The 16,647-nt window shown below is 34.0% G+C and overlaps 1 protein-coding gene across 2 annotated transcripts in view; it reads left to right on the plus strand.

Annotated features, from left to right (window-relative positions):
• The window catches only part of HELLS (helicase, lymphoid specific), a 39,410-nt gene that overhangs the window by 13,903 nt on the left and 8,860 nt on the right, over positions 1 to 16,647 (plus strand). For both annotated transcript variants that reach the window (XM_053207703.1, XM_015061916.3), the window contains exons 6-18: positions 832 to 868; positions 954 to 1,018; positions 3,744 to 3,785; positions 7,171 to 7,395; positions 7,760 to 7,942; positions 8,747 to 8,890; positions 11,700 to 11,896; positions 12,089 to 12,185; positions 13,497 to 13,658; positions 14,636 to 14,775; positions 14,862 to 15,000; positions 16,327 to 16,410; positions 16,492 to 16,611. In XM_053207703.1, the coding sequence (XP_053063678.1) occupies positions 832 to 868; positions 954 to 1,018; positions 3,744 to 3,785; positions 7,171 to 7,395; positions 7,760 to 7,942; positions 8,747 to 8,890; positions 11,700 to 11,896; positions 12,089 to 12,185; positions 13,497 to 13,658; positions 14,636 to 14,775; positions 14,862 to 15,000; positions 16,327 to 16,410; positions 16,492 to 16,611 (1,635 nt within the window). The remainder of the gene's footprint in view (positions 1 to 831; positions 869 to 953; positions 1,019 to 3,743; positions 3,786 to 7,170; positions 7,396 to 7,759; positions 7,943 to 8,746; positions 8,891 to 11,699; positions 11,897 to 12,088; positions 12,186 to 13,496; positions 13,659 to 14,635; positions 14,776 to 14,861; positions 15,001 to 16,326; positions 16,411 to 16,491; positions 16,612 to 16,647) is intronic.

The raw sequence follows: 16,647 nt of genomic DNA on the forward strand, positions 1-16,647 counted from the left end.
CGCGGTTCGTAAGTTCAAGCCCCGCGTCGGGCTCTGTGCTGACAGCTCCGAGCCTGGAGCCTGTTTCAGATTCTGTGTCTCCCTCTCTCTCTCTCTGACCCTCCCCCGTTCATGCTCTGTCTCTCTCTGTCTCAAAAGTAAATAAAAAAAAACATTTGTTAAATAAATAAATATAAATAAATAAAATTTATCTTCTTGGGGCGCCTAATTGGCTTAGTTGATAGAGCTTGATCTTGGGCTGTGAGTTTGAGCCCCATGTGTGGTGTGGAGTTAACATTAAATAAATAAATAAAATTTACCTTGTTAATTTTGATTTCTTACACATATTTTCTCCCTACATTTGGTTGTCTTTTCCAACTTTCATTTTGAAACTTTATTTTTGAATATGTCTTTCTTTCCTCTGTTTTCCCCTCATTAATATTTTTTCAACTAGTATTCTCTTCTATTTCTGCTTTCAGTTGTATTTAGCTTAAAATTCTTACTGAAAATGAGTAGTTCTTCCATACCATACCTACTGAATATCTTTAGCATAGACCTACAGTTACAGAAGATGTGTGTAGTAATGTAAAAATAAAAATGTCTTCTATGTTTAATGTAGAAATTTCTCAAATGGAAAAAAAATTAAGGAAAGTAGAGTTGGCAGGAAAAAGAATATGGTTACAAACAACTTTTAATAGGGAAATGTAGAAAAAGTTACATGCTGGTAAGTATAATAGTAAAGAGTTGTGGATGTGGTTCAACTGCAAGAAACATTTACTTAATCAGTGCCTTTTAATATTTAATACCATAGAAGTCCCTAGAAAAATAATATTTTAAATTCTTGTTTTATAGGGTAAAAATTCCACTGATGCAAGTGAAGAGAATCCAGGTGAACTTCCTTTTTCTGCTTTTGAAGCATGTGTTTTTATTTTTGCTTTCATTGCTATCAAAAATAAAATGATTTTTTTTAATAGTTATGAGAAAGAAGAGAGGAAGAGAAGATGAATCATACAATATTTCAGAGGTCATGTCAAAAGAGGTAAAAAAGTGGGGAGGGCACATAAGATTCAGTGTTCAGTAAAACCTATTGTGGATTTTGAACCACATTAAAGCTATATGGATTGCTGTTACTTATTTGGCTTTTCAGACTCTTACGGGAAGTTTTTCAGACTGTTGAGGGACTGTTTCAGGCAAGAAGATGGTACCATCTTGTTTGTTAAAGGAGCATGAGCTTGGCCTAATCAAAAGTTATTATAATTTCTTATAACTTCAAGACCTTATCTTCAGAACTTTGTTCTTGTTTCTTGTTAAGGAATTTAGGGGAACTAAAATATACTGACTTTTTTTTTTTTTTTTAAGATTTTATTTTTAAATTATCTCTACACCCAGTGTAGGGCTTGAATTCACAACCCTGAAATCAAGAGTCGCATGTCCCATTGACTGAGCCAGCCAGCTTCCCCATCATATACTCATTTTTAAAACTAGATCCTTTTTTACCTTCCTACTTGTGACCTCATAAAATAGGAATTAAAAAACATGTTCATTTATGACAAACCTTAATATTCCTTAGGCATATTTTAATGTGTTACATTCTTAACATTAAAAAAAATTCTAACAGTATTATCTACTACATTTTTCTTTAACCTAAAATTCAAACTCTTGGGATCTTCCTAAAATATAAAATTTCACATAGTATTTGTCTTTACTTTAGGGATGCAGTCTGGTATTTTCCTTTTATTTTTTTCCTTTCATTTAAAAATAATGGTCAGGACCCATTTTATTGATTATGGAACATGGCCTGCAGTTTGAAAAACACCATTATTTAGATGTATCATAGTTTAGCCAGTCACAACTGTTACTTTAATGTAGCAAATGTTGGTGGCATATTGCCTGTTGGCAGATGTTGTCCTACATGGATAAGATCAATTAGTAAAGGAAAGTAGACTGTCTTTGCCTTAGCCTATGTCCAGTGAGAAATATATAGAAAGTAATCAATTATAATTGAGTGCTGTTGAGCCTATAGAAGGACTCTCTAAACTCAGGCGTTAGGTTCTTAAAATCTTCTAGAAGGTGACGTCTGAGTTGAGACTTGAAGGATAAAAGTTAAATCATCCGGAGGTTGAGGGTAGTTAATAGGGAAAAGTAAGATACAGGGAAGATAGTAGAGAAGTGTTCTAGGAAGAGAGAATAACCTTTGACCAACATCCAGAGGCAGGAGAGATCCTGGCAAATTTTAAGAACTTGAAAATACATATTTGTTTCCAGTTTGTATGTAAAGGAAAAGGTGGTAAAAGATGAAGCTAGAGGTAAGCAGAGTCAGGAGGTTAGTTATGGGGTTTAGTTTTTAACAATAGTTCATAGCTGGTATTATGTTTATGTTTTGATTCATTCACAGATTGTTCAAAAAGATTCAGCTTAGCTAGTCATTTTAAAAGACCACTCTCCTGCCTGTTCACTATATCCCTTCAGCCTTAGGGTATGAATTCCTATACTTGCATAATACTTTACATACACACCTGACACACATAAATCGACATGTATATATGTATGTATGTATGTGTCAGCCACTTACTGATATGTCCTATCATTCTCCTATGCATCTTAAATTTAAGATATGTTCAGAGTTTCGTGAATGTATCTACTATTTCATCCCCTTTGTCCTCTGCACATGGTATTCTCTTCTTGAAATGAAACCCTAACTTTTATCTTCAGTGATTATGCCCTGATGACAACTTTTTCAGATAATTTGATGTAATACTCACCTAAGTCACCAAGTGGCACTCAGGTATTGCTTGTCTTCATACCCTTAGCATCTAGTAAATACTTAAAAATCAGAACACTTTAATTCTGTTTTTTTATATTTTATTTTATTTTAGAGATTTTTTTAAAAGGAGAGTGGGGGAGGGGCAGCAAGGGGGAAAGGGAGAGGGAAAAGAGTGAAAATAACTCAAGCAGGCTCCATGCCGTACAGAGCCCAACTCAGGGCTTGATCCCACAACCATGAGATGGTGACCTCAGCCAAAATGAAGAGTTAGATGTTTGACCAATAGAACCATTCAGGTGCCCCTATTCTGTAATTTTAACTTATTTGCCTTACCTCTTGCTCAGGATTGCAGACTCAGGTGTCTATCCACAGAGGCCTAAAGCGGGCAAGAGGTGGAACTATAAAACATTTGGAAGAGAATCTTTAAATACCAAGAATACCTCAACACAGACTCTAGAGCAGAGTTTAGAAAACCTTTTCTGTAAGGGTATAGATAATGTTTTTGGCTTTGAATAATTTAGTGGGTAACTACTCAATGCCGAACTTTGCCATTATAGCCTGGAGGGCAGTCCTACACAAATTAAACAAATGAGCTTGACTTTGTTCTAATTAAACTTTATTTACAAAATCAGGTTGCCAGCTGGAGTTTGTCCACAGGCTGTAGTTTGCCAACCCCTGTACTAGAGGATTATTGACATGTATGCATTTGGACCAAAGTCTCTTCAGATAAACTTGTATTTAAAACACAAACCAAAAAACCTTGAAAATTTAAGAGGAAATACCCCAATTTTTAAGAGTTGCTAACTAAGGCGAAGAGTTTTATGAGACACTATAGGCTTAATTTTGCCTGAGGTCCACCAGTTTGAGTCCTCTGCACTTTAATTAGCTTGAGAGCCTTATCCCCATTTCCTGGCATGAAGTCAGAACAGAATAAATGTTGAATAAATAAATGAATGAACCACATGCATTGTTATTTTATTTTTGTTTTCTAATGTTCTAGGAAATTTTGTCTGTGGCTAAAAAAAATAAAAAGGAGAATGAGGTAAGAGATTTATGAGATATACTAAATTTAGGAGCCATGTAAGTAATAGTTTATGGGTCCTTGGGAGTTCAATAATGATGCAAGTGCCTATAACCATATGGATATGTGCATTCCATGTGTATATATTTCACAGCTTGTAGAAGCTGTGAGAGATGTCTTAATCTTGTTTCTGACCTTAAAGATTGTCTTTGGTTCTTTTGGGGAAGGTTTGATTCTTACCCCACCCCCTGTTTTATGTAGAGAGGTTCCTTGTTACCTGAGTATTCACTATCCAGGTACCTTCCATTACAAGATTTCTTAGGGAAGCAAAAACAATTCTAACATGAAAAAATGTTCACCGAGGGATATAAAAATTAACTTACCTATCAAAGATTAATAGGTTCTTGGGAAAATTGATGACATGATTATAAGTGAGAGCTATTCTGTTTGGCCACCATAATTTTGACCAAATTTACATCTTTTAAGTGCATTTTTTTATGCTTTGTTCAGCATAAGGATTAGTTTATGATACAATTACAACTTAATGTTAAATGTAAATAAGATTTAGCATATTTTTTATACTAGTACTTTTTTATGTTTTAATTTTACTTAAATCCAAGTTAGTTAACCTAGTGTAATAATGGTTTCAGGAATGTATTATTTTTTTGGGAAAAAGAGAGAAAATGTGAGTGGAGGAGGGGTGTGGCAGGGCGGGGAGCAAGGGTTGCTGAGAATGCCAAGCAGGCTCTGTGCTGAGAGCAGACAGCCCTATGCAGGACCCAAACTTCGAACCATGAGATCATCAACTCAGCCAAAGTCGGACACTTAACTGAGCCACCCACACACCCCTTAGTTGCATTTTTAAAGATAAGGGTTCAATCAAATCTTGTCTGATGTACTATGGAGTTTTCGCCTCATTTTATGATATATGATAAATAAGGATACTGCTGTCATGTTAAATCTGATGAATTTTGACAAATACTTAACATCTGGGTAACCACCATTCAAATCAAGCTCTAGAATCTTTCCACGTGAAAGAAGGATCCTTGTATCCCTTGCCATCATTTCTCCACCCCCAGACTTAGAGGCAACTGCTTTTTGACTTCTGTCAAAAATCTGCCTGAATTTTGGAGTGCCTGTGTGGCTCAGTTGGTAAGCTTCCAACTCTACATTTCAGCTCAGGTCATGATCTCCGTGTCGTGGGATTGAGCCCCACATCGGCCTCCATGCTAATAACTCAGAGCCTGCTTGGGATTCTGTCTCTCCTCTCTGCCCCTCCCTCACTGGTGTTCTCTCTTTCTCAAAATAAATAAATGAACATTTTTTTTAAATCTGCCTGATTTTTTTTTTTTTTAACCTTTATCATGGGTTAGTTTCCATACAAATAAAATCTAAATACATAGCCTTTTATTTCCTGCTTTTACTCAGCTAGTTGATACTCACTTGTATTGTTGAGTTTATTACTAGTTGAAGTTTTTTTTTTTTATTGCTGAGTAGCATTCCATTGAATGAATATTAAAATTTCTTTATCCGTTCTCTTGGTGGGCATTTGAACTATTTCCATTTTGTGACTTATGAGTAAGGCTGCCATGATAATTTATGTACAAGTCTTTGTTTGGACACGTTTTCATATTCTAGGGTAAATACCTGGAATGGAATTGCTGGGTCATATCGTAAATGTGTGTTGAACTTTATAAGAAAATACAGATCCTTTCCTGGAATGAGCATCATTTTACTCTCACCAGCAATGTATAAAAGTATCTGTTCATGGTATTGCCAGCAATTCATATTAGTCTTTTAATTTTAGCTATTTTCTTGAATGTGAAATGAATATTCTGGTTTTATTTTGCATTTTCTTAATTACTTGATGGGTATTTCCATGTTCTTAATGGCTGTATGTTTTATAAAGTTTCTGCCCATAGCTTTTGCCCATTTGTTGGGGTATTTGCTTTTTTTCTTGATACATGAGTTGTTTATATAATAAGGTATAAATTCTTTGTCAGATTTATACACTGTGTCTTTCAGTCTATGGCTTGTTTACTCATTTTCTTAATGATATCTTTTAGTAAACAGAACTTTTAAGTTTTGGAGTAGCTCCAAAACTTTTTCACTTTTCACTTTTTCAACTTTTTCACTTTTCAACTTTTTCACTTTTTTCTCACTTTTTCCCTTTTGGTGGTTAGTGATTTATTTGTCTTATATAAGAAATTTTTGCCTGTCACAAGATAATTCTGTTTACTTCTAAAAGCTTGATGGTTCTGGTTTTGATGTTTTGATATTTGATTGTGATGTTTATCGCAAATCAGTTTTACATATGGAATAGTGAAACTCAGTTTGTAATTTTCTAGCTGAATATCCAGTTGTGGCATTATTTATGAGTTCTCATTTATAAGACTTTTTTCATTTGAATTGACTCAGTCATCCTTTTCACATTCTTTTTTATTAAATATTTTTATTGAGAGAGAGAAGGGGGAGGAACAGAGGAGAGAGAGAATCCCAAGCAGGCTCTGCATTGTCAGCACAGGGCCCTATGTGGGGCTCAATCCCACGTAAACACTGTGATCATGACCTGAGCTGAAATCAAGAGCCAGCCACTTAACCAGCTGAGCCACTGAGGTGCCCCTCGTTTTCCTATTCTTAAAGTAGAGTTGTGGACATCGGTAACCAGTAAAGTCTGTCATTAGTCATAAGTTGGTAATGAGTGTCATTACAGATGAATTGATACTCTTAGGCGTGATGTAGTGAGTTCTTAAACTTTGCCCCTTTTTCTGCAGTGAAAGTATTTGGATGGAAGTAAATGTTTCCTTGATAAGAAATTTTTTTTTTCTTTCCTATTTTTTACAGACATTATCCATTATCTTTGCTTTAGAAAGTGAAAGAAATTATGAAGAAAATAGTTTAATAAATTTTTGAGTAGTTCATTTTAGAGGTTTGGGAGGTGTAATTTGTAAAGGTCATTTCAGTAGTGTGTGCCTATAATCTGTAAGAGTTATTTTCAGAAGTTGTTTTTTCTCCAGTGGCTTTGCATTTATGGGAGAATGGAAGTAGCATCTCTAGGGTTTTATTAACAAATGGTTTTATTCTCCATACTTAATGATTATGGGACTGGGTAAATTTTGATTAGTTTTTTTAATGTTTATTTAGAGAGAACAAGCGAGAGAGCGGGAGTGGGGGAAGGGCAGAGAGAAAGGGAGGGAGAGAATCCCGAGCAGGCTCTGTGGTACCAACATGGAACCCAACAGGGGTCTCAAACTCGATACAAACCGCAAGATCATGATCTGAGCCAAAATCAAGAGGCAGATACTCAACTGACTGAGCCACCTAGGCCCTCCAAATTTATTCAGTTTTCTGATAGAGGGTAGTAGCATTATATACCAAACTCCTAATTAAAGTTTTTTCTTTACAGAATGAAACCTCCTCTTCTAATCTCTGTGTAGAAGACCTTCAGAAAAACAAAGATTCAAATAGTATGATTAAAAATAGATTGTCTGAAACGGTTAGGCAGAATACTAAATTCTTTTTTGACCCAGTTCGGAAATGTAATGGCCAACCCGTACCCTTTCAACAACCAAAACACTTCACGGGAGGAGTGATGCGGTGGTACCAAGTGGAAGGCATGGAATGGCTTAGGGTAATAATGAATTCTCTGTTTTAATACAAGATACTGGTTCATTTCTATATAATAAACTGTTAATGTGCTGTAACACAACTTGAGTTGTTCCTTCCAAGTTTCATTATTAAATATGAAATGAACATTTGTGTGTAAATACTTATTTTCTAATTTATTTATCCATCCATCCATCAAGACTAAATTTTTGGTGTCTTATTCAAGACTGCCAACACTTTTATGGCTTTGATAACTGACTTCTCGCAAGTGTTATTAACCGTGAACGTGTCAGTCTCATCAGAATTATTTTTGGGTAAAAAGAATAAACTGTTGCTAATTCAATAGGTGTTTATATCAACTTAAATACAGTGTGTGTTATTTTGTCCAGATGCTTTGGGAAAATGGAATAAATGGCATTTTAGCAGATGAAATGGGATTGGGAAAGACAGTTCAGTGTATTGCTACAATTGCACTGATGATTCAGAGAGGAGTACCTGGACCTTTTCTTGTCTGTGGACCTTTGTCTACACTTCCTAACTGGATGGCTGAATTCCAAAGATTTACACCAGACGTAAGATATGTTTCCTTTTGTTGAATACATTTCATTGCAAATATTTTTATTGTTTTGTTGCCTGAATTAAATTGTAGAACGGTTACTATAATTATGTTGATTTCTGCACTACAGAAACACTACATCTTACTTGAGGTTTTGTGTGGATTTTTTTGTTTGTTTCGTTTTTAAGTTTATTTAATCTATACACCCAACTTGGGGCTCAAACTCATGACCCTGAGATCAAGAGTCGCACATTCCTCGGGCTGAGCCAGCCACACACTCTTATTTAAGTTATTTTTCAAATGTCTGCAAAATCTACTTTTAGTGTATATGGGAAAGAGTAGGTATTAATAATTTTGGATATTTGCCAAAAATAATTCTAAATGTTTATTTAGAGAGAGAACAGGCAAGAGAGCGCGAGCAGGGGAAGGGCAGAGAGAGAAGGAGGGAGAGAATCCCAAGCAGGCTCTGTGCTACCAACATGGAACCCAACAGGGGGTTGGCTTGGATGATTTTGAGTGTACTGGGAAATTTGATTCACCTAAGTCTGACCTAGGTAGAATTTATTTCTCTTACTGTGATTACCTTCCATATATGTGTGTCATCTTAGCTATATCCTTGCTTTAAACTTAATTTGTTTTTATGACTTTTCCTTATTCCCTTATAGTAATAAAATAATTTAGTAGAGGTGATTGGCTCATTTGGTATAGAGAAATAGAGCTAAGATTAAATTAAATTGTCTTTTTTTCTCTCCTAAATGATTAATATTATGTTTTCTAAATTGTTGATACTTATATTTTGTTCCAATGTAAAATCTTCTAGATTCCTACTATGTTATATCATGGAACCCAGCAGGAACGTCGAAAATTAGTAAAGAATATTCACAAGCGTAAAGGGACACTGCAGATTCATCCTGTGGTAATTACTTCATTTGAAATAGCCATGAGAGACCGAAATGCATTACAGGTATGATTTGTTTACATTGAATTCTTTGTAACTTATAAACCATATTTTTCTTAGTTCATAGCACTTTCTTATCATCCAGTAGCATTTAATTTTTTTTTCCTAATGTAAGTCAGATTGTGTTTTACAGTTTCTAGTTTTAGAAACTAGAGGTTTATATTAACAGAAAGATTGAGCTGAAGGTTGTAGTCTTCTAACAAGAAAGTTAAGGCCTATAGTACCTTGCCTTTAGCCATAATATCATCTTAGTGTGTTAGAATCAAGTAGACATACCTAATCTGTGAATGTATTACAGACATGTCTGACATGTGGTTTAAGTATATAGTACTTATCCATTTAATTTTAATTAAATAAGAATATAATATATGAAGACAAGTTAATTTTAGACTGTCTTCTGGATATATGGCGTAACATTACCAATTAGTGCCCAAGTTTTAATACGATTGGAATATTAACTTTTGCTCATTGCCTCTATCATCAGTTCCTTGTTTGGTATTTGAAATACTTTATCACTGTTTCACCTATTTCACATAGTTCTTTACTACTTTGTTTTTCCTTTCTCTGTTTGATGGATCAGATTTTACGTGGGACGCCTGGGTGGCTCAGCCGGTTGAGCTTTTGACTTCGGCTTAGGTCATGATCTCATGATTTGTGGGTTCAAGCCCCGCTTTGGGCTCTGGGCTGACAGCTTAAAGCCTGGAGCCTGCTTCGGATTCTGTGTCTCCCTCTCTCTCTCTGCCCCTCTCCCACTCATGCTCGCGCTCTCTCTCTCTCTCTCTCTCTCTCTCTCTCAAAAATAAACATTAAAAAAAAAATTGACTTGTGTGCTAGTGGAAATTTGGAATATGAATTGCAGTTATGTTATTTCTTCACAGTAAAATAATACTGCTTGTAGAAAAAAGCATGCAGACTTAAAAGCAATTTTAATTATTATTTTTTTAAGCTTATTTATTTATTTTGAGAGCACAAGCAGGGAGGAACAGAGAGAGAGAGAATCCTAAGCAGACTTTGCACTGCCTGCACAGAGCGTGACGTAGGGCTTGAACCCATGAATTGTGAGATCATTACCTGAACCAAAATCAATAATTGGATGCTTAGCCAATTGAGCCATGTGGGCACCCCAAAAACAATTTTAATTCTGAGAATGCTACTGCTATATAAATATTTTTCTTAGCATATAAATATAATTTATATATAGGGTTGTACTATACATTGTTTCTTGAAACTTTAGTTTCCTACTAAATAATATAACGTGAAGACCTTTCTAATTATTTTGATCTCCCTATCCCACCCATATTGAAACAGATAAGCTTTCTTGTCAAGTCCATTCACTAGTGGCTAGAATTTTGTAATTTTCTTTCACTGAATTTAAATTATTTTAAGGATCTTAGCTTTGGGGGTGCAGGGCTCCTATTGCTGAGTGGCAACAGAAGTATCTGTTCACTTAATTCATTTTTCAGAACCCTCATTTCTGTTGCATTGGGTTTTCTGATTGTTGTGCATATTCATTTATTTATGTTTGGGTTTTTTAAGACAGATGTCTGACAGAGATTATTCAGGTTATCTGGTTTGTCATGTTACCAGCAAAAGAAGTCCCAATTTGTTTTTCTTAAAGTCGTAATATTATTTGAAAAAAATTTTTATTCTGCTTTGAATGTATTGAAGTGAAATGCAAAAATGCCCCATTTCATCCTCTTCCCCCAATCTGCCAATCCTGTTATCCAAGAATACTTAAACTTGACAAGTTGGTATTTATATTTCCCAGAAATATTCCAGGTTTCTGTATTTTTAAGCAATAAAATAGATGAGCTTTAAGTTTGCCAATCAACATAAAAGAGAAAGATAATAAAAATGAGAGTAAGATTTTTTGGTTTTGTTGGTTTTGCTTTTTTTACAAGGGTTTTTTTTCTCCTTTGAGATCATAATGCTTGAAATAAAAAATTTGGGGGTTGTTTTGGCTTTTTTTTTTTTTTTTTTTTTTTTTAATGGTCAAATTTTGTTATTTGACAGAGGGAGCCAAGGAGAGGGGCAGAGGGGGGAGAGAGAGAGAGAATTAAGAAGTAGGCTCCATGCCCAGTGCAGAGTCTTGATGAGGGGCCCAGTCTCACTACCCTGAGATCATGACCTGAGCTGAAATCAAAGAGTCCAATGCTTAACCTGACTGAGCCACCCAGATGCCCCCACAAGGTTTTTTAAAATGAGAAATTAAAACAATTTTTATGACAACTTAATGAAAGTAGATGGATGGCTTTCTGTGAAGATACAAATTACTAAAACTGACTCCAGAAGAAAGAGAAACCTAAATAAACCAATAATTATGTAAAAAATCGAGAACACCATAACATTAAATAAGTGTCAGTTTCAGATGTATGCCTCAAGAATGAAAATTATAATGATATTTAATGTTTCAGAGCATATGGAACTAATAAAAGCTTTTAGTTCTTTTTTAGGAATCTAGTTTAATACTAATCAAAACCTGACAAAGTATTACACAGGGAAACCACAGATTGCTTTGCCTAAAGAATGTGAACAGAGAAATTTTAAATACATAATAGCAGGTGGACTTTAATTATTAGTTCATAGTCAAGTGAGGTCTATTTTAGGAACACAAGTATATACCCGTTTTAGGAAATTTACTTACCCTACCCTTTCAGTAGCTCGAAGGAAAACATGGTCACCTCAGTAGATACAGAAATGCCATTGGTTAAGATTGAACATCCATCCCTAATAAGGAGGTTTTATTTTTAGAATTGTTTGTAGGAAAAATTGTGAGATCATAATTATAAAGTTTTTCCCTAAATTCCTTTTCTAGCACTGCTATTGGAAATACTTAATAGTAGATGAAGGACACAGGATTAAAAACATGAAATGCCGTCTGATCAGGGAGTTAAAACGATTTAATGCAGATAACAAACTTCTTTTGACTGGTACTCCCTTGCAAAACAATTTATCAGAACTTTGGTCATTACTGAACTTTTTGTTGCCAGATGTATTCGATGACTTGAAAAGGTAGGTAAGCCAGTTATTGAACTACTTTCTTTATTTTTCTAGTCTTTTCAAATATGTGCTCTTAGTTAAAATTCCTTTCTTCTAAGTAGTTGGAATAAAATGATAGCTTTTTGGCAAGTTCTCTGTGATAATTATGTTAATACAATTGATTTATGTAATAGGTTAACTTGTAATCACTTTTTTCTCTTACAGCTTTGAATCTTGGTTTGATATCACTAGTCTTTCAGAAACTGCTGAAGATATTATTGCTAAAGAACGAGAACAGAATGTATTGCATATGCTGCACCAGGTGTGACTTAGTCTTATTATGCTTACTATGGACTACTAGGAATAAAAAAGGAACCCCACAGATTACCTGTTCAACCCTTTGTAGTAGATTTGGAAAAATGAAGACCCCTCAAATTTAACAACTCCCTTTCTCTTCCTTCACCCCCAGATGTCACATGGCTTTACAGCAGAACTCAAGTGAAAAGTTTGCCCTACTCATGTATATTCCTTTTTTCCCCTATGGTTGCTGATATATTTGTCAGCCAAAAAATGAAAGTGGGTGATTTTTATGAATGTTTTTTATGAATGTTTTTTTGCTGTTTTCTGTGGTTTCCACCAATCCTACCTATGTTTCCTTTAGACACATTAATCTGTCAAAGGCCTCCTGGTCATTTCCATATGAGAGCCCAAAAAAGCTTTTCAATTGTGCATTGACAATTTTATTCAAAATCCATGGTAATTTTTTTGTTTTAAAGTTTATACATATTCATGATAAAAATGTGAAACAGTACAAAAATTGAAAGTAACAATAAAATCCCAAATCATACTTTCCCTACCAGATCATTTGTATTTTTTTTTCTTGGCAATTGGTATATGTGTTTCTGAGCAGCTTATTTACAGATACTTTTTTCTTAAACTGGTAGTAATATTTTCTCTTTTAAAGCCTTTCTTATATTTGACTCTGTACCTATGGAATATTCAACTATAGAGCCCTAAAATGAACTTTCTTTATGTAAATGAGTTATAATGTGTATTTCAAGATAAGGCTATAAAGGATACAAAATTATTTAAACAAGTTTATGTATTCTTCTGAAGGCTTCTCAACAATTTAATAATGATACAATTACCTGTTACTTCTGTGTTGTTTTATAAATGTGAAAATCACATGACATCACACAGTAGGAAGATGAATGAGAATAATTTCAAGCCTGAAATTTTAGAACTTATAGAAGGAAACTCTTATGTTTACATCTCTGGGTTGGTTGGTGTGTTGGTTTTATGCTAGTCCAAAATCTCACTGTAAATGTTGTGGGTTATCACTTTAATTCTAAAAGGCACAAATGTCATCTTTCTACTTTTTAAAATATTTAAGATAATATTAAGAGTTTTTGAAAAAGTTAAATTTTGGAATGTTGTGGATAAATACCATGAGTTTGGGATGTGTTCTGGTTTGGGGAAATTTCAAGGAGATATTTTATCTCCCCTTTCCAGATTTGATAGTATATATATAGGAAGAAAAGAGAAAGAAGGGTAAAGAGGTTTGTGGAGAGAGTATTCCTTGAAAACTTGGAAATGCTTAATATTCACATGTTTATTCATGTTTAAATTTTAGATTCTAACACCTTTTTTACTGAGAAGACTAAAATCTGATGTTGCTCTTGAAGTTCCTCCCAAGCGAGAAGTAGTTGTTTATGCACCGCTTTCAAAGAAACAAGAGATCTTTTACACAGCCATTGTGAACCGTACAATTGCAAACATGTTTGGATGCAGTGAGGTAGAGTGTGGATTTGAACTAAACTGTCAATGACAGTTGGCATTGAAATTTTTGTGGTTAATTTCAGCCTTGGAGCTTATCACCTGTTTTTAGGACATGTAGAGGGTGAATTTCTAACTGGAGTATAAGGCATAAGGTCAGTAGCAAAAGTTGTCTCCTAGTAATTCTGTGATCCTACTGAAGTTCAGGTGATGATTCACGTATCAGTTGCTTTATCGTTATCTGGAATGCTTGTTAAAATTTTTTATTCCTGTCCCAGATTAACCCTAGTCATGCTGTGGAGTGATGGACTTGGAAATACATTTGATCAAGCACACAATATACTAAAAGAATTTCCCAACTAGACACAGCACATAGTCCCTTTATAGGAGGTTAAAGACCCTTAGATTTTGTTTAAATGTCCAGATTTTTTTTACTATACGCTATGGACCTATGTATTTCTTTTCAAAATATTTATGGGTCTATACATTTCTGTTTTGTACAACCATTAGACTGTTCCCCAATTTTTATTATATAATTAAAGGGAAGATCTGGCTTTTTAGCTATTCAGAATTTAATATTGTTCCTTATTGTGAAGAATTTCATTGCAGTGTTAATACTAATCCAAAGAAATACTCTCTATTGCAGATATGTGGAGCCCCTAAGTTATTAAATTCCTTCATATGAGTTCAAAACAGCTCTACCTATCCTTAATTTTTTCCATGGAGATATGAAGGCATTTATTCTAATTCTCAGATATTGTCATAAACGTTAAAATAATTAGGCTTCATATGACCACATTCGCACTTGGCGAAAGTTTATGGATCCTTGATTTTATGCCTTTGGAAATCACTAAAGTTGATGATGAAAGACAAAATTATTATTTCTATATGTCTTAAAACATTTGTACATAAAAGTATTCTATCACACTTTGTATATATTTAGAATTCAAGGGTATAGCTTTTTAAACATATTCCTTTTTAATTGTTCACTTTTAGAAAGAAACAGTTGAGCTAAGTCCCACTGGACGACCAAGACGGCGTTCCAGAAAATCAATAAATTACAGCAAAATAGATGATTTCCCTAATGAATTGGAAAAATTGATCAGTCAAATACAGCCAGAAGTAGACCGAGAAAGGTGTGAGTTTAAAATAAATTTAAGTATCCTTTAAACTGTGATACTTTTTGTATTTCTCACATTCATGGATTATGTGTTTTTGGTAGAGCTGTTGTGGAAACGAATATCCCTCTAGAGTCTGAAGTTAATCTGAAGCTGCAGAATATAATGATGCTCCTTCGTAAATGCTGTAATCATCCGTATTTGATTGAATACCCAATAGACCCGGTCACACAAGAGTTTAAGGTCAGTACCATTTAATGTAGTGTTTTGATTTCTGTAACTTTTTTGTATTGAAGGAAAGTGTCATTTTGTCTTTTTGATTATTACTTAAGTATTATAATCCTTAAAATATAAAGATTGTAATCCTTCCAGTAAGTGAAAATCATCTCCCCCAAAATTGAAAGAACTTTTTGAGTGTTAGAATGATAGTCACTTTCTACATGTAAGCGAAATATTTCTATTTACATATTTTATCTGAACACTAAGAATCACCCTAAATTTAGAGTGATAGTGAAAATAGTTTTTGTTTTATTGATGTATTTTTGTTTTGTTTTGTTTTGCTATTAATACCATTTATTTCCACTTTGTGTTTTACTTGCTATCTATTAGAGATAGTTGTCACCTTTTCAGTATTAGTTAGTATTTAGCTTGTCAAAATCATTCTGGCTGCTCATTACCTACATCTCAACAGATAGTCACAGAACCAAAAAGTTTACTAAGTTACAGGCATTGAGATTAGGTGAATGAAATTACTTTCTTGGGCACTTAATGGAAAAATGGCATAGTATTAAAATAAATCTGTTTTTAGTAATCCTCAATAACCCTATTTCACACTAGCTTACACAGTAGAGTTTCTTATCCCTGACAATATTGACATTTGGGGCCAGATCTTTTTTACAAGGTGCTGGCCTGTGAACTATATGCCATTTAACATTATCCCTAGTCTCTGGTCACTGGATACCAAATATGTTTTCCCCAGTTGTGATAACCTAAAATGTCTCTAGATATTGCCAAATATACCCTGGGATGGAGGGCAAAATTGCCCCCGTTTGCAAACCACTTCTTTACAGTTTTTCATTCAAGTAAGGAAGAAGATAATCTCTGATGAGGAAATTAATAGTCACCAGGTGAAAATTTTCTTCAATATTTAGGTTGCTTATAAGCTCTTATGTTTATACTGAGAATTCTAGCAGTAATATTCATATTTTATTGAAAGTACATTTATAAAGGAAAAACTTCAACATGTGTAGTAGGTTTAAACTTAACAGTTCTCTTATTACAAACAAAGCCTTTGGGAGAGGGGTGGGGAGGATAGATCAAGGTTGGACTTAGACTGATTTTTGTTTTTGTGAAATCATTGGTTTTAAATTCTAGAGGGTGTCTTTCCCTGAGAAAGAACTATCTTCTTATTTAAAAAGATCAAATAACAAGGTCAATTTTTAAAAATTTTAGTTTTATAGGGACTTATTCGTCATTAAAATGAACTGTTCATCTGGATTTTATTTGACAAAAGTTATTGATAATTATTGTGACTATTTTTTCTGTTGTCCCGCTTTGTCTGCTTTTAAGATTGATGAAGAGTTGGTAACAAATTCTGGGAAGTTCTTAATTTTGGATCGAATGCTGCCAGAACTAAAATCCAGAGGTCACAAGGTGGTACTTTTGATTGGATTTTTGGTTATTTAATTACTTCCTATTAATCAGAATAGATACTAAGATATATTTAAATTTCAGGTGCTGCTATTTTCACAAATGACAAGAATGTTAGATATTTTGATGGATTACTGCCACTTTAGAAATTTCAACTTCAGCAGGCTTGATGGATCCATGTCTTATTCAGAGAGAGAAAAAAATGTAAGACTATTTATGTCATACGTATCAAATTCCTTT

This window comes from Acinonyx jubatus, chromosome D2 (genome assembly GCF_027475565.1).
Source record: "Acinonyx jubatus isolate Ajub_Pintada_27869175 chromosome D2, VMU_Ajub_asm_v1.0, whole genome shotgun sequence".
Taxonomy (NCBI): domain Eukaryota; kingdom Metazoa; phylum Chordata; class Mammalia; order Carnivora; family Felidae; genus Acinonyx; species Acinonyx jubatus.